The 26,490-nt window shown below is 41.0% G+C and overlaps 1 protein-coding gene across 3 annotated transcripts in view; it reads right to left on the bottom strand.

The window, feature by feature from the left end:
- Positions 1 to 26,490, bottom strand: part of LOC139758728 (aldehyde dehydrogenase, mitochondrial) — a 40,366-nt gene that overhangs the window by 8,826 nt on the left and 5,050 nt on the right. For all 3 annotated transcript variants that reach the window (XM_071680434.1, XM_071680436.1, XM_071680437.1), the window contains 6 exons: positions 15,834 to 15,935; positions 6,743 to 6,908; positions 6,167 to 6,357; positions 4,339 to 4,428; positions 3,190 to 3,319; positions 2,549 to 2,733 (listed from right to left, as the gene is read on the bottom strand). In XM_071680434.1, the coding sequence (XP_071536535.1) occupies positions 2,549 to 2,733; positions 3,190 to 3,319; positions 4,339 to 4,428; positions 6,167 to 6,357; positions 6,743 to 6,908; positions 15,834 to 15,935 (864 nt within the window). The remainder of the gene's footprint in view (positions 1 to 2,548; positions 2,734 to 3,189; positions 3,320 to 4,338; positions 4,429 to 6,166; positions 6,358 to 6,742; positions 6,909 to 15,833; positions 15,936 to 26,490) is intronic.

Raw genomic sequence — 26,490 nt, 5'->3', positions numbered from 1 at the left:
TTGTAATATATAACACTATCCCCCCTTGGTTTACCCCACATGCTTCACATGTCCTGGTTCAATCCATTGACAGCACGTCAAGCCCAGTACACCAAATTGTTCCAATTCACTCTATTCCTTGCATGCCTTTCACCCTCCTGCATGTTCAGGCCCCGATCACTCATAATCTTTTTACTCCATCCTTCCACCTCCAATTAGGTCTCTCACTTCTCGTTCCCTCCACCTCTGACACACATATCCTCTTTGTCAATCTTTCCTCGCTCATTCCCTCCATGTGACCAAACCATTTCAATACATCCTCTTCTACTCTCTCAACCACACTCTTTTTATTACCACACATCCCTCTTATCCTTTCATTACTTACTCAATCAAACCACCTCACACCACATTGTCCTCAAACATCTCATTTCCAACACATCCACCCTCCTCCGCACAACCCTATCTATAGCCCACGACTCATAACCATAAAATATTGTTGGAACCACTATTCCTTCAAACATACCCATTTTTGCTTTCCAAGATAATGTTCTCATCTTCCACACATTCTTCAATGTATGGAAGGAATGTTAAACAAAAAGAACCTTTTGAGTAACTACTATAACATAGTACTGTACACCATAATTAGTACAGACACTATATTCAGTTAATCAAAGAAAATTCAAATTGTGTAGTCAATCAAATATCTAGATTTCCTTTGCCTTTTTGAATATCTCCTAAAAGCAACTAGTTGCTCATTAGAAGGTACTGCTTCATTAGGACTTGTATTTTCACTTTCACTTTTAAATTTAAGATTTTAGTTCATTACAGGATGCATATCCAGAAGCCCATTAGGCATAGGACTTGAATGTAAATTACTGGTTTCATTATTTGCATTTTCATCTAGTAAAGCATCCTCAGAGACTATTTCATCATTTACTCTTTCAGAACATTTCAGCAACTGGTTTATGTGTCTTTTCCTTACATAGAAATCAATAACTTCCACTACATAATGCCTTTCTCCAAGCATTTTCTCCACTTTACCTTTCACCCAGCTTTCTTTTCCTCTAATTTCTTAGTAGCACTGTATCATCCACTTTCATGACAGCCACATGAAACACCTCAGTTCACAATGGACTCTTGTTCTACTTCAGCTTTCTTTGTACGGGATAGAAATATCAAATCCAAATAAATGCAGTTTGCTTGCCATCAGCAGCATGCATGGTGCAATTCCTATTGTACAATGTGGAGTGATGCAGTAAGAAAACAGGTATCTCTGTAAAACAGTCTCAGTATCTTGCTTTAGTACTTCAGCTTGACATAAAGCTGACTTAAGAACTTGAACTACTCTCTCTGCTTGACCACCTGTAGAAGGTTTATAAGTTGAGTATGCACAATGCAGAATACCATTTGTTAAGCAGAAATCAGAAAACTCCTTTGATGTGATTGCAGGTCATTATCTGTGACCAGAATCTCAGGTAATCCATGTCTACTCAAAACTTCATGGAGAACCTTTACAGTAGCGTCAACTGTAGCATTCCTCATCTAAACCACTTCAGGATACTTACTGTAAGCATCTACAAGTACAAAGTACATCTTAGTGAAGAGTGGACCTGCAAAATCAGCATGAAGTTTCGACAAAAGTTGTGACAGAAAAGTCCATGGATGAATTTATGCAGTAGGTGTATCTGCCCTCATGGACTATCATACCTGACATGAAGAAACAACTTCTATTTGTTTATCCAGATTGGGCCACCATACATAGGACCTTGCCAAAGCCTTCATTTTTGTCATGCCTTGGTGTGTTATCAGTGGGCTAAAATGAAGAAGGGATAAAGTACCAATATTCTATTTCAGTTTTCTATTTGATAAGCAAAATATTTCCAAAAAATTGTACTGCTTAACATGGTACTATATCAACCTTCACAACAGTGCATACCAGATCCCATTATACAAATAATACACTCTCTTAAATTACACTGCAACTATACTGCCACAATGTTGATTCACTTTCCCTTTTCAATTGGTATAACTTTGCTTTTGCTCTCAAGCTGCTTGTGTGCCCATATCACTAGCTAGACCACACAATACTCGGCAAGCTACTGCATCACATAATCATTGTGTGGCCATCAGCAACTCAGGAGTGGGCTGTTTTGATACCTGCTTCTTTCCCTAAACATTGAAGCTTTGGAACTCTCTACCCTCTCAATTCTTTCCCAATAACTAAGATCTGGCACATTTCAAAAGACAGTTTTTTCACTTTCTCAAAAATTCATAATACTTTCCCTTGTCTTTTCTTTCCCTGTTTCATAAATCTCTCAATATTTCAATTAAGGCCCAGCCTTGATGTGAACTCCTGTCAGTGACAGGAGCCTTCAACATAAAAAAAAAAAAAAAATCAATGGTTTGTTTCCCATACACAAACAAACCAGAACCAAATAACCTTTAAGTTCCTTGTTTGCACTATAGTATTAAGCCTGACCTGAGGGGTCTACAATTTCTTGTTTAACATAAATAAAACCCAACCTAAGCCTCACCATTTCCTTGTTTACCACAAACAAACAAACCTAACCTGAGGGCCCTGAAGTGTGTTTTCATCAAATGGGTCTCCAACAGGCCGAGCCTGAGCCAACTTCACGGCCTGCTTCACAAATTCCTCATACACTGACTCATGCACAAAGGTTCGAGATCCAGCACAGCAGTTCTGCCCATGGTTGCCAAACAATGCAGTGTGACACAACTGAGCTGCTTCATCCACTAAAACAGAAATCATATTGTGCACTCATGCCCCAGTAAAGGAAAAATATTGATTAAAAATAATAAAAAATCTCTTAGATCAGAAAGTCCTACATTAAAAATCTCTCTAGTATGACACTCATTGTATACAATGTGGGCTGAGAAAAGATTATTTTACAATCAATAACTGCCATTTTCTAAACAAAAAGTTAATCAGGTGAGCCTGAGTGCCTCTGTAAATTATGAACTTCAAAAGTCTTTACAACCTTGAAAGTCTACAACGTCATCATTTAATTCACAGTCTCTAAAACCTTGACAGTCTACAAAAGGGTTCTTACCATCCAACTTACAGTCTCCTAGTCTTGACAGTCTACAACAAGGTTTTTGCCATTCAAATTACAGTCTCCAAGTATTAACAGTCTCAAACCAACAGACAGTCTTGACAGTCAATAATAGGGTTCTTGCCATCCAACTTACAGTCTCCACAGTCTTGGCACACTACAACAGGGCTCTTGCCACCCAGCTCCATGGTGACACGCTTCAGGTTAGATAAACTGGCTGCCTCCATCACCTTGCGTCCAACTAAAGTTGAACCAGTAAATGCCACCTGTGTTGAGGAAACAAAGGACACAATCAGAGGTGCCTTTTCTGAATGAGTTAGATTAAACCATAAGAGTGGTTGATGTCATTCTTTATCTAAGTAAATGACTGAAATCACACTGGAATGTTTTAAGATATCAAAATCTTTAAAGAAAGAAATAACAATGAGTGCATTACTTTAGAGGTTCAGATAATCTCCCCAGTTCAAGGAATTTAACCAGATTAAACAGTCATTTATGCATATCTAAAGCTCTTGTCACAGATGAAATTCTTTCACAATGCTAGACCTTACAAAAAACTTACAAAACAGAGAATGAGTACAAAAATCTAAATTTCTAAAAAGGTTAAAACCTATCATCTTAAAGGGGAAGATAACTGCTTTAAGTACAAAAATAAAGAAAAAAGAAACTGAGTTGCATAAGTTTAGAAAGACATCACAATGGCCTACCAAGAAGTAAGCTATACATAATGGATGGCTTACTAAGTACTGAGTGGCATGGTTCAATGGTTCCCAACCTTACTAATGTGGGAAATGGCAAATATGTATGAAAATAAGAAAACTGGAGGTGGAAGGATGGAGTTAAAAAGATTTTGAGTGATCGGGGCCTAAACATACAGGAGGGTGAGAGGCATGCAAGGAATAGAGTGAACTGGAACGATGTGGTATACCACGGTCGACATGCTGTCAATGGACTGAATCAGGGTATGTGAAACGTCTGGGGAAAACCATGGAAGGGTTTGTGGGGCCTGGAAGTGGATAGGGAGCTGTGGTTTTGGTGTACTACACATGACAGCTAGAGACTGAGTGTGAACGAATGTTGCCTTTTTTGTCTGTTTCCTGGCGCTACCTCATTGAAGCTATGGGTAGTGATGCATTTTCCTGTGGGGCAGGGCATTAGCATAGGTTGTCGATAAATACCTGGATGATGACAGAAATGCTAAGAGCATTAGCATAGGTAATTTACCTTGTCCACAAATACCTGGATGATGACAGGAATGGTACGAGCATCAGCATAAGTAACTAACCTTGTCTATATCTGGGTGATGAGAGACAGCATGACCTGCAACACTTCCCAGGCCAGGCATGACATTTATCACACCTGGAGGGAAACCAGCCTGTAAAAGAAAAAAAAAATAATTTTGGTACTATATAAAGCTCTGGTAATGTTTGCCTCAAAATAACAGAAGAGCAGTCAAATCTACTCTACAAGCCATAATAACCCCTAAAGTTGTGGGAGAATCATAAGTGGAGGGACACAATGTGAGGAAGAATACCAAATGATAAAACTGTTATGGTGAATTACACATGATCTTAGAGAGTGGATGTGAGTGGATGTGGCCTTTCTTTGTCTGTTCCTGGTGCTACCTTGCTAACATGGAAAACACTGATCAAGCAAAACAAAAATTATGTTAAGTAACACTCAAATCCATCAATGGATTGAAACAAGGCATATGAAGCAGCTGTAGGAAACCATGGAAAGATCTATGGGGCATGGTTGTGGATAGGGGCCTTTCTTTGTCTGTTCTTGGCCCTTTCTTTGCTAATGCAGGAATAGCAGTGAAGGATGAAAAAAGTTTAGAATAAGTTTTACTGAGAGTAATTTGCATGCGAATTAATGTTGATGATGGTAGTAGTTCTGACTTTAGAGTATACTGTTAATATGTACTGCAATGTAGATTGTACAGTGGGTAGTCTTATACTTCTCTTTGTGTAGAATAGTTCATGTGAGTTTACACAGTGGCAGAGAAGACAATGTGTAGAGAAGGAGCATATTACAGCTGTAGATGTACTGAATGATATATTTAGTATCTATGATGTTTTATCCCTGGGGATAGGGGAGAAAGAATACTTCCCACGTATTCCCTGCGTGTCGTAGAAGGCGACTAAAAGGGGAGGGAGCGGGGGGCTGGAAATCCTCCCCTCTCGTTTTTTTTTTTTTTTTTTTTTTATTTTATTTTCCAAAAGAAGGAACAGAGAACGAGGCCGGGTGAGGATATTCCCTCAGAGGCCCAGTCCTCTGTTCTTAACGCTACCTTGCTAACGCGGGAAATGGCGAATAGTATGAAAGAAAGAAGAAAACACTCAAATCCAGGTTGGTATTGTGTAATAGGTTACTAATATCAATTAAGCCTCTTCTTAAACATATCTATAATACTGCTTTTAACCACTTTAACAGATAAATCTTTCCATATATTATCAATCCAGTTTAAATAAAAAGTACCTTGCCTCATTCTACATAAACCACTTGACCCACAAGCTTTTATCCATTACTACATATAAAATCTACACAAATCATTCATTAAGTAGTTTGTTAGATCAAGATTTTGAATACATATAAATCACCTCTTAACCTTATCTTTTCTAAGTTAAACACACTTAAATGGTTTAGTCAGCTCTCGTAAGACTTGTATCCTTGGCCAGGAATAATTTCTGGCATGACATTGTACCCTCTTCATTTTTGTATGTCCTTTTTCAAGTAGACTAAAGTGAATATAATATTTAGGATGGGGATGCATCGATGAACAATAAAGAGTGAGGTTGATTTTCCCTTTTCAAGAGCCCCAACTTGCTGTCCAAGAAAATTTGACATCAGCTGCTTTCCTTTCATTACACATGTGATCATATCCATTGCTTTCCTTTCATCATACATGTGATTATGTCATAAAATGAAATCAAGCAGAATTATGGACTGAGCAGTTTCGTTAAAAAAAAGTTTATAAGGTGATCCTCTCAACGGCTGACAACTCTGTCTTAAAACAGAATACGGACATGGACTGTCAGTTCATCTGCCATCTAATGTTAGAATGTTAGTCATTTGTCTCTGAAGTGTAAATCACAGCACATGATTCTTACCTCTCTCACAAGGGCAGCCACATACAGGGAGCTGATGGGTGTAAGCTCTGCAGGCTTGAGGACAATGGTACAGCCTGCAGCAAGTGCAGGTCCCCACTTCCAAGCCAGCATCATGACTGGGTAGTTCCAGGGAATGATCTGTCCCACAACACCCACAGGTTCCTTTCGGGTCAGGCACATGAACTCTCCATCTGCCAATCACCAATAACTTCAGTGTTTCAGTTTCATACATAATGGTCATCTCAATGCCATACCAAAATACCATGATTAGACTTCACTTATGTGCCTTTACAGGGAATATGATAAAGTAGGGAATGCATCCTGAAAATCAACATGTGATTCAAATTAAATTTGATCTTACCCTAGACTCGGTGCAAAAATTTTCTCTACAAACATGTACAGCAATAATACTTTTGTCTTCTAAATCTGTGATCTACAAATATCTAAAGATGTACTTAAGCCTACATCACATGTCCCTAATATAATTTATCTCAACAGTTTCCTGAAACATGTTGCTATCCTCTGTGCCTCACACCTTAGGCACTTGGAATACTACACCCTCTCCATCATCCTCACCACATGGAACAGTGTGGCCATGAATCTTGTCACACCAGCCAGCATAATAGCGGATGGTTTTGATGCTGTACTCCAGGTCAGACAATGACTCTGTGTATGGTTTGCCATTGTCTATGGTGTCCAGGCTCGCCAGGTAACACAGATCCCGCTCCATTAGGTCACACAGCTAGAGGAAACATGTCAAGTAGCATCAAAACACAACTATAGGTGAAGTCAGTAAACATAATGCTACATTATAGATATCAGACCTCACAGGTCACACCAGAGAACAACTGGTCAAACAACATGAACAGCTTTACACTTATAGCTACATATTTCCTAGCATATGAGATGGACCAGCACATAAAACACCCTGAACTATGAAGGAAAATTTCAAGGAATTCTTCAGTTCATACAAGCATGTGATATTTACTCTCACCATCATCAAACAAGGCACATCAATTTAACATACTTAAACCATGCCTTTCCAAAATATGTAAGACGAAGTTGTTGTCACTGAAAAATTACCAATACCACTTGCTGATCACTGATACTCTACCTGGTAAGATCTACGGGGAATAGCTCATTTCTGCTATGATAATAAAGGTATGATTTCCCTCTGTTAAACACCATCTGAGTACAAAAATAAGCTAATCAGCATTCAAGACTTTTCTGGAAAATGGAGCACTACACAAAACAGCTCGCTTCAGGGTCTTTATACCACTGCTCTTATAGAGGTGCATTCCTGATGACATTATTTTTTTACATGTAAGATATATACAGCACTGTATACAAGGATTACAGGTATTTATAAACTATCAATAAATGAAAATCATTACAGTAGTCTCTTTCCTAATTAATAAATAACAAATAAACAATGTGCAATACTATATCATGAATAAGTCATTTGATGAATAGGAACAATCTAAGTAGAATGAGTACAAGAGGCAGCATGTCACTGAGATGCAGTGGGGGTTGGGGGGCAGGGACAGAGGATATCATACAGTTCTGCTTTGGCATCTGCATCACTGAAATTATGATGTAGCTGGTGATAATGGAAGTAGTGATCATGATGAGTGTGATGAATGTGGCAGTAGTGGTGAGGGAGACTGTGGTAAGTGGTGAGATGATACATCTATTGGTTTCTATGGTAACATTTTGGACATTTCTTGAAGAAGGCATATACAGTTGTCAGCCTTTTCTCAAGTTTTCTCTCATGAAGCAATTCTCTGTATCAAGAAGTCATGTCAAGAACACCTCTCTGCCCTGCAGCTGCACTCCCAGTCTGGGTCATTCCCAGCAAACTGGTTCACGATCTCTGCGTTCTTGGTGATCCTGTCACTTAAGAATGCTGTGGTAAGGTTTCTCTTTGGTGGTGTCACTGGCTCTTCTGTATCAGAATTGTCAGCCTCACCCTTGATGCACTGCTGTGCCAATTCCCACTGTTCATCACTTGTAAAACTGGCACCATGAGACTGCTGTAGCTGCTCCACATCAACCACATCCACAACGCCAGAGCTGCTTCACTGGCCAGCTCAACAATGTCAGTCACGATCAATGGTGCTGCATCAAAGCCCAGGAAGTTCGTACATGCTTCTAGCCAGAGCTTCTTCTAAACTCTGTTCATGAATTGTTAGTTACTTCATCTCACATTATCTATGGTATTCATGATGTAGAAGTTTTTCCAAAACTGTCTGACAGATTTATCTTTATCATCTGTTTCCTCCACAAGTCATCTGCAGGCATGATGTAGAAGGCCTTGAAAATAGCAAGACTCCCTGACTCATTGGCTGGACCAAGGAAATTGTATTTGGTGGAAGATAAACCACTTCTATATGTATGCTTGGAGCATTATTGAGCACCAACAATTGCTATGGGTTCAAGGTCTCCTCTTTACCAACATCACTTCACTGCTGAGCAAAAATGTGACATAACAACAGGGGAATATATATATCATCACCCAGGCAATCATATTTGATTTCCAAATCACAGACAGAAGCTCTTTTGAAAATCCCCTCACAACTCTGGTATTTCTGAGTGGTAAAGGAGCATCAGTTTCACCTTGAAGTCTCCTGAAGCATTAATCCCCAGAAGTAGTTTAATGAAGCATTAACCCCCAGAAGTAGTGTTAAGTGGTGTTTTACAACCTTGAACCCAGAAATATGCTTCTTCTCTCAAGATGTGAAAGTGCAGGATGGCATATTTTTCAAAAAAAAAACACCAGTTTCATCAACACAGAAGACAAGCTGGGGAAGGTAACTGCCACACTTAACAACAGCTATGAGGGTGGCAGAAAATTCCTGGGCCTGAGCATCCCACTTACAGTCTCAATACAAATGCAGATACTGTGCAAATTACCATGCCATTTAAAGCATTCAAAGCAACTTCTGCTATCAGAGAACATTTCTGAGGCATCTTCTTCCTGTAGTTGCCTGAAGATGCACACTGCCTTTTCTATAAATTGATTTGGCTTAATGACTTGTTATGATGCATTCTGTCATACACATAAATGCTCAGCCTGCCCTCCATTTTTTCTGACGCATTTTGTCATACACATAAATGCTCAGCCTACCCTCCATTTTTTCTAACAAAATTTTCCTTGAACAAGTCACCCTCATTGCTGTTAGCTTTGCAGTCATCATGGTGGAAGCTTTTATTTTGTCTGCATTCTTAATAATGGTTCTAACTGTCAATAAAGTAGATTTGAAAGCATCACCGATGTTGACCTGTTGCTCACCAAATTCCAACTGTTTCAACACCTGTAATTTTACATCCAAGTAGAGGCTTTTTCCCAGACACTTTAAATGCACCAGCAGCACAAGAATTTGCAGGCCATTTTACAGATGTAATGGGTAATAAAAATCTCAATAACATCAAAAAAATCAGCAAATCAACAAAAATGTGTACAAAGCACAGAAAAATTCCCTTACCAACCCATCCATAAACAAAGTAAACAGCCATGATAACATCAAACACTGCTGTTGCAGACACATCTTCACCTGAAACCATTCATTCTCCTATCTACCTATTCTAAACACATGCCTTGCTTTCTTAATAAAAACTCCTCACTGCTATTGTAGCTTTCATTCTACACCATATATTCGTAGCTCCTTGCATGACATATCTCTGTCAACCCTATCACATGGTTTCCCCAGATCCATAAATGCCATACACAAATCCTTCTTCTTCTATAAATATATCTTACACACATTCTTCAAAGCAAACATTTTTTTTTTTTTTTTTTTTATACTTTGTCGCTGTCTCCCGCGTTTGCGAGGTAGCGCAAGGAAACAGACGAAAGAAATGGCCCAACCCCCCCCCCCCATACACATGTACATACACACGTCCAGACACGCAAATATACATACCTACACAGCTTTCCATGGTTTACCCCAGACGCTTCACATGCCTTGCTTCAATCCACTGACAGCACGTCAACCCCTGTATACCACATGACTCCAATTCACTCTATTTCTTGCCCTCCTTTCACCCTCCTGCATGTTCAGGCCCCGATCACACAAAATCTTTTTCACTCCATCTTTCCACCTCCAATTTGGTCTCCCTCTTCTCCTCGTTCCCTCCACCTCCGACACATATATCCTCTTGGTCAATCTCTCCTCACTCATTCTCTCCATGTGCCCAAACCATTTCAAAACACCCTCTTCTGCTCTCTCGACCACGCTCTTTTTATTTCCACACATCTCTCTCACCCTTACGTTACTTACTCGATCAAACCACCTCACACCACACATTGTCCTCAAACATCTCATTTCCAGCACATCCATCCTCCTGCGCACAACTCTATCCATAGCCCACGCCTCGCAACCATACAGCATTGTTGGAACCACTATTCCCTCAAACATACCCATTTTTGCTTTCCGAGATAATGTTCTCGACTTCCACACATTTTTCAAGGCTCCCAAAATTTTCGCCCCCTCCCCCACCCTATGATCCACTTCCGCTTCCATGGTTCCATCCGCTGACAGATCCACTCCCAGATATCTAAAACACTTCACTTCCTCCAGTTTTTCTCCATTCAAACTCACCTCCCAATTGACTTGACCCTCACCCCTACTGTACCTAATAACCTTGCTCTTATTCACATTTACTCTCAACTTTCTTCTTCCACACACTTTACCAAACTCAGTCACCAGCTTCTGCAGTTTCTCACATGAATCAGCCACCAGCGCTGTATCATCAGCGAACAACAATTGACTCACTTCCCAAGCTCTCTCATCCCCAACAGACTTCATACTTGCCCCTCTTTCCAGGACTCTTGCATTTACCTCCTTTACAACCCCATCCATAAACAAATTAAACAACCATGGAGACATCACACACCCCTGCCGCAAACCTACATTCACTGAGAACCAATCACTTTCCTCTCTTCCTACACGTACACATGCCTTACATCCTCGATAAAAACTTTTCACTGCTTCTAACAACTTGCCTCCCACACCATATATTCTTAATACCTTCCACAGAGCATCTCTATCAACTCTATCATATGCCTTCTCCAGATCCATAAATGCTACATACAAATCCATTTGCTTTTCTAAGTATTTCTCACATACATTCTTCAAAGCAAACACCTGATCCACACATCCTCTACCACTTCTGAAACCGCACTGCTCTTCCCCAATCTGATGCTCTGTACATGCCTTCACCCTCTCAATCAATACCCTCCCATATAATTTACCAGGAATACTCAACAAACTTATACCTCTGTAATTTGAGCACTCACTCTTATCCCCTTTGCCTTTGTACAATGGCACTATGCACGCATTCCGCCAATCCTCAGGCACCTCACCATGAGTCATACATACATTAAATAACCTTACCAACCAGTCAAACATAATAATAATAAATAATAGCTAGAATAATAATAATAATAATGATAATAATAATATCAATAATAATAAAATAATAATAATATCAATAATAATAAAATAATAATAATATCAATAATAATAAAATAATAATAATAATATCAATAATAATAAAATAATAAAAGCAAATGGATTTGTATGTAGCATTTATGGATCTGGAGAAGGCATATGATAGAGTTGATAGAGATGCTCTGTGGAAGGTACTAAGAATATATGGTGTGGGAGGCAAGTTGTTAGAAGCAGTGAAGTGGAAGGTACTAAGAATATATGGCGTGGGAGGCAAGTTGTTAGAAGCAGTGAAAAGTTTTTATCGAGGATGTAAGGCATGTGTACATGTAGGAAGAGAGGAAAGTGATTGGTTCTCGGTGAATGTAGGTTTGCGGCAGGGGTGAGTGACGTCTCCATGGCTGTTTAATTTGTTTATGGATGGGGTTGTTAGGGAGGTGAATGCAAGAGTTTTGGAAAGAGGGGCAAGTAAGAAGTCTGTTGGGGATAAAAGAGCTTGGGAAGTGAGTCAGTTGTTGTTCGCTGATGATACAGTGCTGGTGGCTGATTCATGTGAGAAACTGCAGAAGCTGGTGACTGAGTTTGGTAAAGTGTGTGAAAGAAGAAAGTTAAGAGTAAATGTGAATAAGAGCGAGGTTATTAGGTACAGTTGGGTTGAGGGTCAAGTCAATTGGTAGGTAAGTTTGAACGGAGAAAAACTGGAGAAATATAAAGTGTTTTAGATATCTGGGAGTAGATCTGGCAGCGGATGGAACCATGGAAGCGGAAGTGAATCATAGGGTGGGGGAGGGGGCGAAAATCCTGGGAGCCTTGAAGAATGTGTGGAAATCGAGAACATTATCTCGGAAAGCAAAAATGGGTACGTTTGAAGGAATAGTGTTTCCAACAATGTTGTATGGTTGCGAGGCGTGGCCATGGATAGAGTTGTGCGCAGGAGGGTGGATGTGCTGGAAATGAGATGTTTGAGGAGAATATGTGGTGTGGGGTGGTTTGATCGAGTAAGTAATGTAAGGGTACGAGAGATGTGTGGAAATAAAAAGAGCGTGGTTGAGAGAGCAGAAGAGGGTGTTTTGAAATGGTTTGGGCACATGGAGAGAATGAGTGAGGAAAGATTGACCAAGAGGATATATGTGTCGGAGGTGGAGGGAACGAGGAGAAGTGGGAGACCAAATTGGAGGTGGAAAGATGGAGTGAAAAAGATTTTGAGTGATCGGGGCCTGAACATGCAGGAGGGTGAAAGGAGGGCAAGGAATAGAGTGAATTGGATCGATGTGGTATACCGGGGTCGACGTGCTGTCATTGGATTGAATCAGGGCATGTGAAGCATCTGGGGTAAACCATGGAAAGTTCTGTGGGGCCTGGATGTGAAAAGGGAGCTGTGGTTTCGGGCATTATTGCATGACAGCTAGAGACTGAGTGTGAACGAATGGGGCCTTTGTGGTCTTTTCCTAGCGCTAACTCGCACACATGAGGGGGGAGGGGGATGTTATTCCATGTGTGGCGAGGTGGCGATGGCAATGAATAAAGGCAGACTGTGAATTGTGTGCATGTGTATATATGTATGTGTCTGTGTGTGTATATATATGTGTACATTGAGATGTATGGGTATGTATATTTGCGTGTGTGGACGTGTATAATATAAATAATAAATATAATAACAACAATATCAATAATAGAAATAATAAAAAATGCAATTGAGTGGGAGACGTATAAAATAAAGAGACAGGAGGTCAAGAGAAAGGTGCAAGAGGTGAAAAAAAGGGCAAATGAGAGTTGGGGTGAGAGAGTATCATTAAATTTTAGGGAGAATAAAAAGATGTTCTGGAAGGAGGTAAATAAAGTGCGTAAGACAAGGGAGCAAATGGGAACTTCAGTGAAGGGCGCAAATGGGGAGGTGATAACAAGTAGTGGTGATGTGAGAAGGAGATGGAGTGAGTATTTTGAAGGTTTGTTGAATGTGTTTGATGATAGAGTGGCAGATATAGGGTGTTTTGGTCGAGGTGGTGTGCAAAGTGCGAGGGTTAGGGAAAATGATTTGGTAAACAGAGAAGAGGTAGTAAAAGCTTTGCGGAAGATGAAAGCCGGCAAGGCAGCAGGTTTGGATGGTATTGCAGTGGAATTTATTAAAAAAGGGGGTGACTGTATTGTTGACTGGTTGGTAAGGTTATTTAATGTATGTATGACTCATGGTGAGGTGCCTGAGGATTGGCGGAATGCGTGCATAGTGCCATTGTACAAAGGCGATAAGAGTGAGTGCTCAAATTACAGAGGTATAAGTTTGTTGAGTATTCCTGGCAAATTATATGGGAGGGTATTGATTGAGAGGGTGAAGGCATGTACAGAGCATCAGATTGGGGAAGAGCAGTGTGGTTTCAGAAGTGGTAGAGGATGTGTGGATCAGGTGTTTGCTTTGAAGAATGTATGTGAGAAATACTTAGAAAAGCAAATGGATTTGTATGTAGCATTTATGGATCTGGAGAGGGCATATGATAGAGTTGATAGAGATGCTCTGTGGAAGGTATTAAGAATATATGGTGTGGGAGGCAAGTTGTTAGAAGCAGTGAAAAGTTTTTATCGAGGATGTAAGGCATGTGTACGTGTAGGAAGAGAGGAAAGTGATTGGTTCTCAGTGAATGTAGGTTTGCGGCAGGGGTGTGTGATGTCTCCATGGTTGTTTAATTTGTTTATGGATGGGGTTGTTAGGGAGGTGAATGCAAGAGTTTTGGAAAGAGGGGCAAGTATGAAGTCTGTTGGGGATGAGAGAGCTTGGGAAGTGAGTCAGTTGTTGTTCGCTGATGATACAGCGCTGGTGGCTGATTCATGTGAGAAACTGCAGAAGCTGGTGACTGAGTTTGGTAAAGTGTGTGAAAGAAGAAAGTTAAGAGTAAATGTGAATAAGAGCAAGGTTATTAGGTACAGTAGGGTTGAGGGTCAAGTCAATTGGGAGGTGAGTTGAAATGGAGAAAAACTGGAGGAAGTGAAGTGTTTTAGATATCTGGGAGTGGATCTGGCAGCGGATGGAAACATGGAAGCGGAAGTGGATCATAGGGTGGGGGAGGGGGCGAAAATTCTGGGAGCCTTGAAGAATGTGTGGAAGTCGAGAACATTATCTCGGAAAGCAAAAATGGGTATGTTTGAAGGAATAGTGGTTCCAACAATGTTGTATGGTTGCGAGGCGTGGACTATGGATAGAGTTGTGCGCAGGAGGATGGATGTGCTGGAAATGAGATGTTTAAGGACAATGTGTGGTGTGAGGTGGTTTGATCGAGTAAGTAATGTAAGGGTAAGAGAGATGTGTGGAAATAAAAAGAGCGTGGTTGAGAGAGCAGAAGAGGGTGTTTTGAAATGGTTTGGGCACATGGAGAGAATAAGTGAGGAAAGATTGACCAAGAGGATATACGTGTCGGAGGTGGAGGGAACGAGGAGAAGAGGGAGACCAAATTGGAGGTGGAAAGATGGAGTGAAAAAGATTTTGTGTGATCGGGGCCTGAACATGCAGGAGGGTGAAAGGAGGGCAAGGAATAGAGTGAATTGGAGCGATGTGGTATACCGGGGTTGACGTGCTGTCAGTGGATTGAATCAAGGCATGTGAAGCGTCTGGGGTAAACCATGGAAAGCTGTGTAGGTATGTATATTTGCGTGTGTGGACGTATGTATATACATGTGTATGGGGGTGGGTTGGGCCATTTCTTTCGTCTGTTTCCTTGCGCTACCTCGCAAACGCGGAAGACAGCGGCAAAAAAAAAAAAAAAAATACACTGCACATGGCAGCTGGAGACTGAGTGTGAGAGGATGTGGCCTTCTTTTGTCTGTTTCCTGGCACTGCCTCACTGATGCAGGTGGTGGCGTTGCTGTTTCCTGTGGGGAGGGGTGGTGCCAGGATTGGTTGACAGTGAGAGGGTGTGAATGTGTACATGTGTGTATGTGTGTGTATTTCATGTATGAGTATATGTACATGTATGCACATGTGTTTGTATATGTGTGTACATGAGAGGATGGGTTTTTCTTCATCTGTTTCCTGGTGCTACCTTACAGACATGGGAAACAGCAATCAAGTATAATAAAAATAATAACAATAATAACACTATAATACCACTACTTCTGTTATGAATAATAATAATAATTGTAGTAACATATGAACAAATGGGACCCAACAAGCATCAAACATTTTCTTTGTAAAACACGAACAGTAATGACAAAGTCACTCACACACATACTTTGTGCATTAGCCTGGCTCTTTGAGAAGCATCCATGGTACGCCAAGGAGAGGTACTAGAAAATGCCTTCCTAGCTGCCACTACAGCCTTGTTTATATCAACCTGGAAGACCAAAGACAAGCACTATAAAATATGAGCAGCAGTCAGCTCAGGGGTAATTACTAACATTAAAAAAGTCATACAATTCATTTCCCCTTTTCAGTTACATGATGTAAATGTGGAGTATATATATATATATATATATATATATATATATATATATATATATATATTTTATTTATTTTATTATACTTTGTCGCTGTCTCCCGCGTTTGCGAGGTAGCGCAAGGAAACAGACATAAGAAATGGCCTAACCCCCCCCCCCATACACATGTATATACATACGTCCACACACGCAAATATACATACCTACACAGCTTTCCATGGCTTACCCCAGACGCTTCACATGCCTTGATTCAATCCGCCACTCTATCATCAAACACATTCAACAAACTTTCAAAATACTCACTCCATCTCCTTCTCACATCACCACTACTTGTTATCACCTCCCCATTTGCACCCTTCACTGAAGTTCCCATTTGCTCCCTTGTCTTACGCACTTTATTTACCTCCTTCCAGAACATCTTTTTATTCTCCCTAAAATTTAATGATACTCTCTCACCCCAACTCTCATTTGCCCTTTTTTTCACCTCTTGCACCTTTCTCTTGACCTCCTGTCTCTTTCTTTCATACATCTCCCACTCAATTGCATTTTTTCCCTGCAAAAATCGTCCAAATGCCTCTCTCTTCTCTTTCACTAATAATCTTACTTCTTCATCCCACCACTCACTACCCTTTCTAATCAACCCACCTCCCACTCTTCTCATGCCACAAGCATCTTTTGCGCAATCCATCACTGATTCCCTAAATACATCCCATTCCTCCCCCACTCCCCTTACTTCCATTGTTCTCACCTTTTTCCATTCTGTACTCAGTCTCTCCTGGTACTTCCTCACACAGGTCTCCTTCTCAAGCTCACTTACTCTCACCACCCTCTTCACCCCAACATTCACTCTTCTTTTCTGAAAACCCATACAAATCTTCACTTTAGCCTCCACAAGATAATGATCAGACATCCCTCCAGTTGCACCTCTCAGCACATTAACATCCAAAAGTCTCTCTTTCGCACGCCTGTCAATTAACACGTAATCCAATAATGCTCTCTGGCCATCTCTCCTACTTACATAAGTATACTTATGTATATCTCGCTTTTTAAACCAGGTATTCCCAATCATCAGTCCTTTTTCAGCACATAAATCTACAAGCTCTTCACCATTTCCATTTACAACATTGAACACCCCATGTATACCAATTATTCCCTCAACTGCCACATTACTCACCTTTGCATTCAAATCACCCATCACTATAACCCGGTCTCGTGCATCAAAACCACTAACACACTCATTCAGCTGCTCCCAAAACACTTGCCTCTCATGATCTTTCTTCCCATGCCCAGGTGCATATGCACCAATAATCACCCACCTCTCTCCATCAACTTTCAGTTTTACCCATATTAATCGAGAATTTACTTTCTTACACTCTATCACATACTCCCACAACTCCTGTTTCAGGAGTATTGCTACTCCTTCCCTTGCTCTTGTCCTCTCATTAACCCCTGACTTTACTCCCCAGACATTCCCAAACCACTCTTCCCCTTTACCCTTGAGCTTCGTTTCACTCAGAGCCAAAACATCCAGGTTCCTTTCCTCAAACATACTACCTATCTCTCCTTTTTTCACATCTTGGTTACATCCACACACATTTAGGCACCCCACTCTGAGCCTTCGAGGAGGATGAGCACTCCCCGCGTGACTCCTTCTTCTGTTTCCCATTTTAGAAAGTTAATACAAGGAGGGGAGGATTTCTGGCCCCCCGCTCCCGTCCCCTCTAGTCGCTTTCTACGACACGCGAGGAATACGTGGGAAGTATTCTTTCACCCCTATCCCCAGGGATAATATACATATATATATATACATATACACATACACACACATACACATACATACGCACATATACACACACACACATACATATATATACATATGAAAAATGTAAGAAACAATTTAGAAAACTGAAACTTCTAGCTTGAAATGAATGAAAAAAATGAATGTCACATAATGGTTCAACCTCTGGCTATGGAAAAAAAGGAAATGTATAATTTATTTACACAAACGTCAATAGCAGTTCTCATCAATTTAACCACTGTATATATATATAAATATATATATAATATTATCCCTGGGGATAGGGGAGAAAGAATACTTCCCACGTATTCCCTGCGTGTCGTAGAAGGCGACTAAAAGGGAAGGGAGCGGGAGGCTGGAAATCCTCCCCTCTCATTTTTTTTTTTTCCAAAAGAAGAAACAGAGAAGGGGGCCAGGTGAGGATATTCCCTCAAAGGCCCAGTCCTCATCCTCTGTTCTTAACGCTACCTTGCTAATGCGGGAAATGGCGATTAGTATAAAAAAAAATATATATATATATATATGTGTGTGTGTAATATACATATTTTTTTTTTTTTTTTTTTTATACTTTGTCGCTGTCTCCCGCGTTTGCGAGGTAGCGCAAGGAAACAGACGAAAGAAATGCCCCCCCCCCATACACATGTACATACACACGTCCACACACGCAAATATACATACCTACACAGCTTTCCATGGTTTACCCCAGACGCTTCACATGCCTTGCTTCAATCCACTGACAGCACGTCAACCCCTGTATACCACATGACTCCAATTCACTCTATTTCTTGCCCTCCTTTCACCCTCCTGCATGTTCAGGCCCCGATCACACAAAATCTTTTTCACTCCATCTTTCCACCTCCAATTTGGTCTCCCTCTTCTCCTCATTCCCTCCACCTCCGACACATATATCCTCTTGGTCAATCTTTCCTCACTCATTCTCTCCATGTGCCCAAACCATTTCAAAACACCCTCTTCTGCTCTCTCAACCACGCTCTTTTTATTTCCACACATCTCTCTTACCCTTACGTTACTTACTCGATCAAACCACCTCACACCACACATTGTCCTCAAACATCTCATTTCCAGCACATCCATCCTCCTGCGCACAACTCTATCCATAGCCCACGCCTCGCAACCATACAACATTGTTGGAACCACTATTCCTTCAAACGTACCCATTTTTGCTTTCCGGGATAATGTTCTCGACTTCCACACATTTTTCAAGGCTCCCAAAATTTTCGCCCCCTCCCCCACCCTATGATCCACTTCCGCTTCCATGGTTCCATCCGCTGACAGATCCACTCCCAGATATCTAAAACACTTCACTTCCTCCAGTTTTTCTCCATTCAAACTCACCTCCCAATTGACTTGACCCTCAACCCTACTGTACCTAATTACCTTGCTCTTATTCACATTTACTCTTAACTTTCTTCTTCCACACACTTTACCAAACTCCGTCACCAGCTTCTGCAGTTTCTCACATGAATCCGCCACCAGCGCTGTATCATCAGCGAACAACAACTGACTCACTTCCCAAGCTCTCTCATCCCCAACAGACTTCATACTTGCCCCTCTTTCCAAGACTCTTGCATTTACCTCCCTAACAACCCCATCCATAAACAAATTAAACAACCATGGAGACATCACTCACCCCTGCCGCAAACCTACATTCACTGAGAACCAATCACTTTCCTCTCTTCCTACACGTACACATGCCTTACATCCTCGATAAAAACTTTTCACTGCTTCTAACAACTTGCCTCCCACACCATATATTCTTAATACCTTCCACAGAGCATCTCTATCAACTCTATCATATGCCTTCTCCAGATCCATAAATGCTACATACAAATCCATTTGCTTTTCTAAGTATTTCTCACATACATTCTTCAAAGCAAACACCTGATCCACACATCCTCTACCACTTCTGAAACCACACTGCTCTTCCCCAATCTGATGCTCTGTACATGCCTTCACCCTCTCAATCAATACCCTCCCATATAATTTACCAGGAATACTCAACAAACTTATACCTCTGTAATTTGAGCACTCATTCTTATCCCCTTTGCCTTTGTACAATGGCACTATGCACGCATTCCGCCAATCCTCAGGCACCTCACCATGAGTCATACATACATTAAATAACCTTACCAACCAGTCAACAATACAGTCACCCCCTTTTTTAATAAATTCCACTGCAATACCATCCAAACCTGCTGCCTTGCCGGCTTTCATCTTCCGCAAAGCTTTTACTACCTCTTCTCTGTTTACCAAATCATTTTCCCTAACCCTCTCACTTTGCACACCACCTCGACCCAAACACCCTATATCTGCCACTCTGTCATCAGACACATTCAACAAACCTTCAAAATACTCATTCCATCTCCTTCTCACATCACCACTACTTGTTATCACCTCCCCATTTACGCCCTTCACTGAAGTTCCCATTTGCTCCCTTGTCTTACGCACCCTATTTACCTCCTTCCAGAACATATATATATATATATATATATATATATATATATATATATATATATATATATATATATATATAATCCTCCCCTCTCGTTTTTTTTTTTTTTAATTTTCCAAAAGAAGGAACAGAGAATTGGGCCAGGTGAGGGTATTCCCTCAAAGGCCCAGTCCTCTGTTCTTAATGCTACCTCGCTAATGCGGGAAATGGCGAATAGTTTGAAAGAAAGAAAGAAAGAATATATATATATATATACACACATTTATTATTTATTTATTTTGCTTTGTCACTGTCTCCTGCGTTTGCGAGGTAGCGCAAGGAAACAGACGAAAGAAATGGCCCAACCCACCCCCATACACAATGTATACACACACACGTCCACACACGCAAATATACATACCTATACATCTCAATGTACACATATATATACATACACAGACACATACATATATACCCATGCACACAATTCACACTGTCTGCCCCCATTCACTCCCATCGCCACCTCGCCACACATGGAATACCTTCAACCTCCCCCCTCATGTGTGCGAGGTAGCACTAGCAAAAGACAACAAAGGCCCCATTCGTTCACACTCAGTCTCTAGCTGCCACGCAATAATGCCCAAAACCACAGCTCCCTTTCCACATCCAGGCCCCACACAACTTTCCATGGTTTACCCCAGACGCTTCACATGCCCCAATTCAATCCACTGACAGCACGTCCACCCCAGTATACCACATCGATCCAATTCACTCTATTCCTTCCCCTCCTTTCACCCTCCTGCATGTTCAGGCCCCGATCACACAAAATCTTTTTCACTCCATCTTTCCACCTCCAATTTGGTCTCCCACTTCTCGTTCCCTCCACCTCCGACACATATATCCTCTTGGTCAATCTTTCCTCACTCATTCTCTCCATATGCCCAAACCATTTCAAAACACCCTCTTCTGCTCTCTCAACCACGCTATTTTTATTTCCACACATCTCTCTTACCCTTACATTACTTACTCGATCAAACCACCTCACACCACACATTGTTCTCAAACATCTCATTTCAAGCACATCCACCCTCCTGCACACAACTTTATCCATAGCCCACGCCTCGCAACCATACAACATTGTTGGAACCACTATTCCTTCAAACATACCCATTTTTGCTTTCAGAGATAATGTTCTCGACTTCCACACATTCTTCAAGGCTCCAAGGATTTTTGCCCCCTCCCCCACCCTATGATTCACTTCCGCTTCCATGGTTCCATCCACTGCCAGATCCACTCCCAGATATCTAAAACACTTTACTTCCTCCAGTTTTTCTCCATTCAAACTTACCTCCCAATTGACTGACTTGACCCTCAACCCTACTGTACCTAATAACCTTGCTCTTATTCACATTTACTCTTAACTTTCTTCTTTCACACACTTTACCAAACTCAGTCACCAGCTTCTGCAGTTTCTCACGTGAATCTGCCACCAGCGCTGTATCATCAGCGAACAACAACTGACTCACTTCCCAAGCTCTCTCATCCACAACAGACTTCATACTTGCCCCTCTTTCCAAAACTCTTGCATTCACCTCCCTAACAACCCCATCCATAAACAAATTAAACAACCATGGAGACATCACACACCCCTGCCGCAAATCTACATTCACTGAGAACCAATCACTTTCCTCTCTTCCTACACGTACACATGCCTTACATCCTCGATAAAAACTTTTCACTGCTTCTAACAACTTGCCTCCCACACCATATATTCTTAATACCTTCCACAAAGCATCTCTATCAACTCTATCATATGCCTTCTCCAGATCCATCAATGCTACATACAAATCCATTTGCTTTTCTAAGCATTTCTCACATACATTCTTCAAAGCAAACACCTGATCCACACATCCTCTACCACTTCTGAAACCACACTGCTCTTCCCCAATCTGATGCTCTGTACATGCCTTCACCCTCTCAATCAATACCCTCCCATATAATTTACCAAGAATACTCAACAAACTTATACCTCTGTAATTTGAGCACTCACTCTTATCCCCTTTGCCTTTGTACAATGGCACTATGCACGCATTCCGCCAATCCTCAGGCACCTCACCATGAGTCATACATACATTAAATAACCTTACCAACCAGTCAACAATACAGTCACCCCCTTTTTTAATAAATTCCACTGCAATACCATCCAAACCTGCTGCCTTGCCGGCTTTCATCTTCCGCAAAGCTTTTACTACCTCTTCTCTGTTTACCAAATCATTTTCCCTAACCCTCTCACTTTTCACACCACCTCGACCAAAACACCCTATATCCGCCACTCTATCATCAAACACATTCAACAAACCTTCAAAATACTCACTCCATCTCCTTCTCACATCACCACTACTTGTTATCACCTCCCCATTTGTGCCCTTCACTGAAGTTCCCATTTGCTCCCTTGTCTTAAGCACTTTATTTACCTCCTTCCAGAACATCTTTTTATTCTCCCTAAAATTTAATGATACTCTCTCACCCCAACTCTCATTTGCCCTCTTTTTCACCTCTTGCACCTTTCTCTTGACATCCTGTCTCTTTCTTTAATACATCTCCCACTCAATTGCATTTTTTCCCTGCAAAAATCGTCCAAATGCCTCTCTCTTCTCTTTCACTAATAATCTTACTTCTTCATCCCACCACTCACTACCCTTTCTAATCAACCCACCTCCCATGCTTCTCATGCCATAAGCATCTTTTGCGCAATCCATCACTGATTCCCTAAATACATCCCATTCCTCCCCCACTCCCCTTACTTCCATTGTTCTCACCTTTTTCCATTCTGTACTCAGTCTCTCCTGGTACTTCCTCACACAAGTCTCCTTCCCAAGCTCACTTACTCTCACCACCTTCTTCACCCCAACATTCACTCTTCTTTTCTGAAAACCCATACAAATCTTCACCTTAGCCTCCACAGGATAATGATCAGACATCCCTCCAGTTGCACCTCTCAGCACATTAACATCCAAAAGTCTCTCTTTCGCGTGCCTGTCAATTAACACATAATCCAATAACACTCTCTGGCCATCTCTCCTACTTACATACGTATACTTATGTATATCTCGCTTTTTAAACCAGGTATTCCCAATCACCAGTCCTTTTTCAGCACATAAATCTACAAGCTCTTCACCATTTCCATTTACAACACTGAACACCCCATGTATACCAATTATTCCCTCAACTGCCACATTACTCACCTTTGCATTCAAATCACCCATCACTATAACCCAGTCTCGTGCATCAAAACCACTAACACACTCATTCAGCTGCTCCCAAAACACTTGCCTCTCATGATCTTTCTTCTCATGCCCAGGTGCATATGCACCAATAATCACCCATCTCTCTCCATCAACTTTCAGTTTTACCCATATTAATTGAGAATTTACTTTCTTACATTCTATCACATACTGCCACAACTCCTGTTTCAGGAGTACTGCTACTCCTTCCCTTGCTCTTGTCCTCTCACTAACCCCTGACTTTACTCCCAAGACATTCCCAAACCACTCTTCCCCTTTACCCGTGAGCTTCGTTTCACTCAAGAGCCAAAACATCCAGGTTCCTTTCCTCAAACATACTACCTATCTCTCCTTTTTTCACATCTTGGTTACATCCACACACATTTAGACACCCCAATCTGAGTCTACGAGGAGGATGAGCACTCCCTGCATGACTCCTTCTGTTTCCCATATATATATATATATATATATATATATATATATATATATATATATATATATATATATATATATATATATATATTTGAAGAATGTATGTGAGAAATACTTAGAAAAGCAAATGGATTTGTATGTAGCATTTATGGATCTGGAGAAGGCATATGATAGAGTTGATAGAGATGCTCTGTGGAAGGTATTAAGAATATATGGTGTGGGAGGCAAGTTGTTAGAAGCAGTGAAAAGTTTTTATTGAGGATGTAAGGCATGTGTACGTGTAGGAAGAGAGGAAAGTGATTGGTTCTCAGTGAATGTAGGTTTGCGGCAGGGGTGTGTGATGTCTCCATGGTTGTTTAATTTGTTTATGGATGGGGTTGTTAGGGAGGTGAATGCAAGAGTTTTGGAAAGAGGGGCAAGTATGAAGTCTGTTGGGGATGAGAGAGCTTAGGAAGTGAGTCAGTTGTTGTTCGCTGATGATACAGCGCTGGTGGCTGATTCATGTGAGAAACTGCAGAAGCTGGTGACTGAGTTTGGTAAAGTGTGTGAAAGAAGAAAGTCAAGAGTAAATGTGAATAAGAGCAAGGTAATTAGGTACAGTAGGGTTGAGGGTCAAGTCAATTGGGAGGTAAGTTTGAATGGAGAAAAACTGGAGGAAGTAAAGTGTTTTAGATATCTGGGAGTGGATCTGGCAGCGGATGGAACCATGGAAGCGGAAGTGGATCATAGGGTGGGGGAGGGGGCGAAAATCCTGGGAGCCTTGAAGAATGTGTGGAAGTCAAGAACATTATCTCGGAAAGCAAAAATGGGTATGTTTGAAGGAATAGTGGTTCCAACAATGTTGTATGGTTGCGAGGCGTGGGCTATGGATAGAGTTGTGCGCAGGAGGATGGATGTGCTGGAAATGAGTTGTTTGGGGACAATGAGTGGTGTGAGGTGGTTTGATCGAGTAAGTAATGTAAGGGTAAGAGAGATGTGTGGAAATAAAAAGAGCGTGGCTGAGAGAGCAGAAGAGGGTGTTTTGAAATGGTTTGGGCACATGGATAGAATGAGTGAGGAAAGATTGACCAAGAGGATATATGTGTCAGAGGTGGAGGGAACGAGGAGAAGTGGGAGACCAAATTGGAGGTGGAAAGATGGAGTGAAAAAGATTTTGTGTGATCGGGGCCTGAACATGCAGGAGGGTGAAAGGAGGGCAAGGAATAGAGTGAATTGGATCGATGTGGTATACCGGGGTTGACGTGCTGTTAGTGGATTGAATCAGGGCATGTGAAGCGTCTGGGGTAAACCATGGAAAGCTGTGTAGGTATGTATATTTGCGTATGTGGACGTATGTATATACATGTGTATGGGGGTGGGTTGGGCCATTTCTTTCGCCTGTTTCCTTGCGCTACCTCGCAAACGCGGGAGACAGCGACAAAGCAAAAAATATATATATATATATATATATATATATATATATATATATATTTCTTCTTTTTCTTTCTTTTATATATATATATATATATATATATATATATATATATATATAATGCACTGAAACCACAGCTCCCTTTCTACATCAAAGCCCCACAAAACTTTCCATGGTATACCCCAGACACTTCATATGCCCTGGTTCAATCCAATGACAGTACGTCGACCCCAGTATACCATTTCGTTCCAAATCACTCTATTCTTTGCACACCTTTCACCCTCCTGCATGTTCAGGCCCCAATCACTCAAAATCTTTTTCACTCCATCCTTCCACCTCCAATTTGGTCTCCCACTTCTTGTTCCCTCCACCTCTGACACATATATCCTCTGTCATATTGTCCTCAAAATCTCATTTCCAGGTTTGCAGCTGTTATGTTTGCTTTTCAGAGGATGGAAGATCAGACAGTTAAGGCATAGTTAATTAAAAATGGAGAAGATGAATGTTTGTGTTGAACAATGAGGGATTCTTTTTCTTGTCCAAATCTCATGCCAGTTAGAGTTCTGGGGGTACTTAGTTTATGTGTTGCATTTTTGCTGATGTTATTAGTGCAAGGTGGGAATGTCATGAGTGTCATATGTGAAGCCTAAAATGGTTGGTGTTTAGTTCACTGGGAGGATTGTCCATTCAAGTTGACTGGAGGATGTCAGCTGCTTTAGTGTCTGTCTAGGGTTAGATTTGTTATATGAAAGGACTAGGAAAATAGCAGTAAAAGAGTGAGTGAAGATTTCTGTGGAGATGCTGACAGTCTACTCTAGGTGACCCACTGTTCCAAATGTGTAATGAAGTGCTTCATGTTTGTTGCTGTTACTGTGGTCTGAGGGTGTTGTGATGTGATTGTGAAGTTATCTACTTATGAAAGGATCTTCAAGTTGTGGTTTGCTAGATACAGTAAGAGGTCAAGTGGGAAGAAACTAAAGAGGGACTGAGAAAGAACTGTTTTTTGGGGGAATCAACTGTAGAGCTTAAGTGTTTCAGAGATGAAGTAAATGTGTGGAATGTATAGTGAGAAAGG

This window comes from Panulirus ornatus, chromosome 31, assembly GCF_036320965.1.
Source record: "Panulirus ornatus isolate Po-2019 chromosome 31, ASM3632096v1, whole genome shotgun sequence".
In the NCBI taxonomy this organism is placed as follows: Eukaryota; Metazoa; Arthropoda; class Malacostraca; order Decapoda; family Palinuridae; genus Panulirus; species Panulirus ornatus.
Note: the sequence above shows the minus strand (reverse complement) of the source record. Positions and strands in the feature narration are given on the sequence as shown.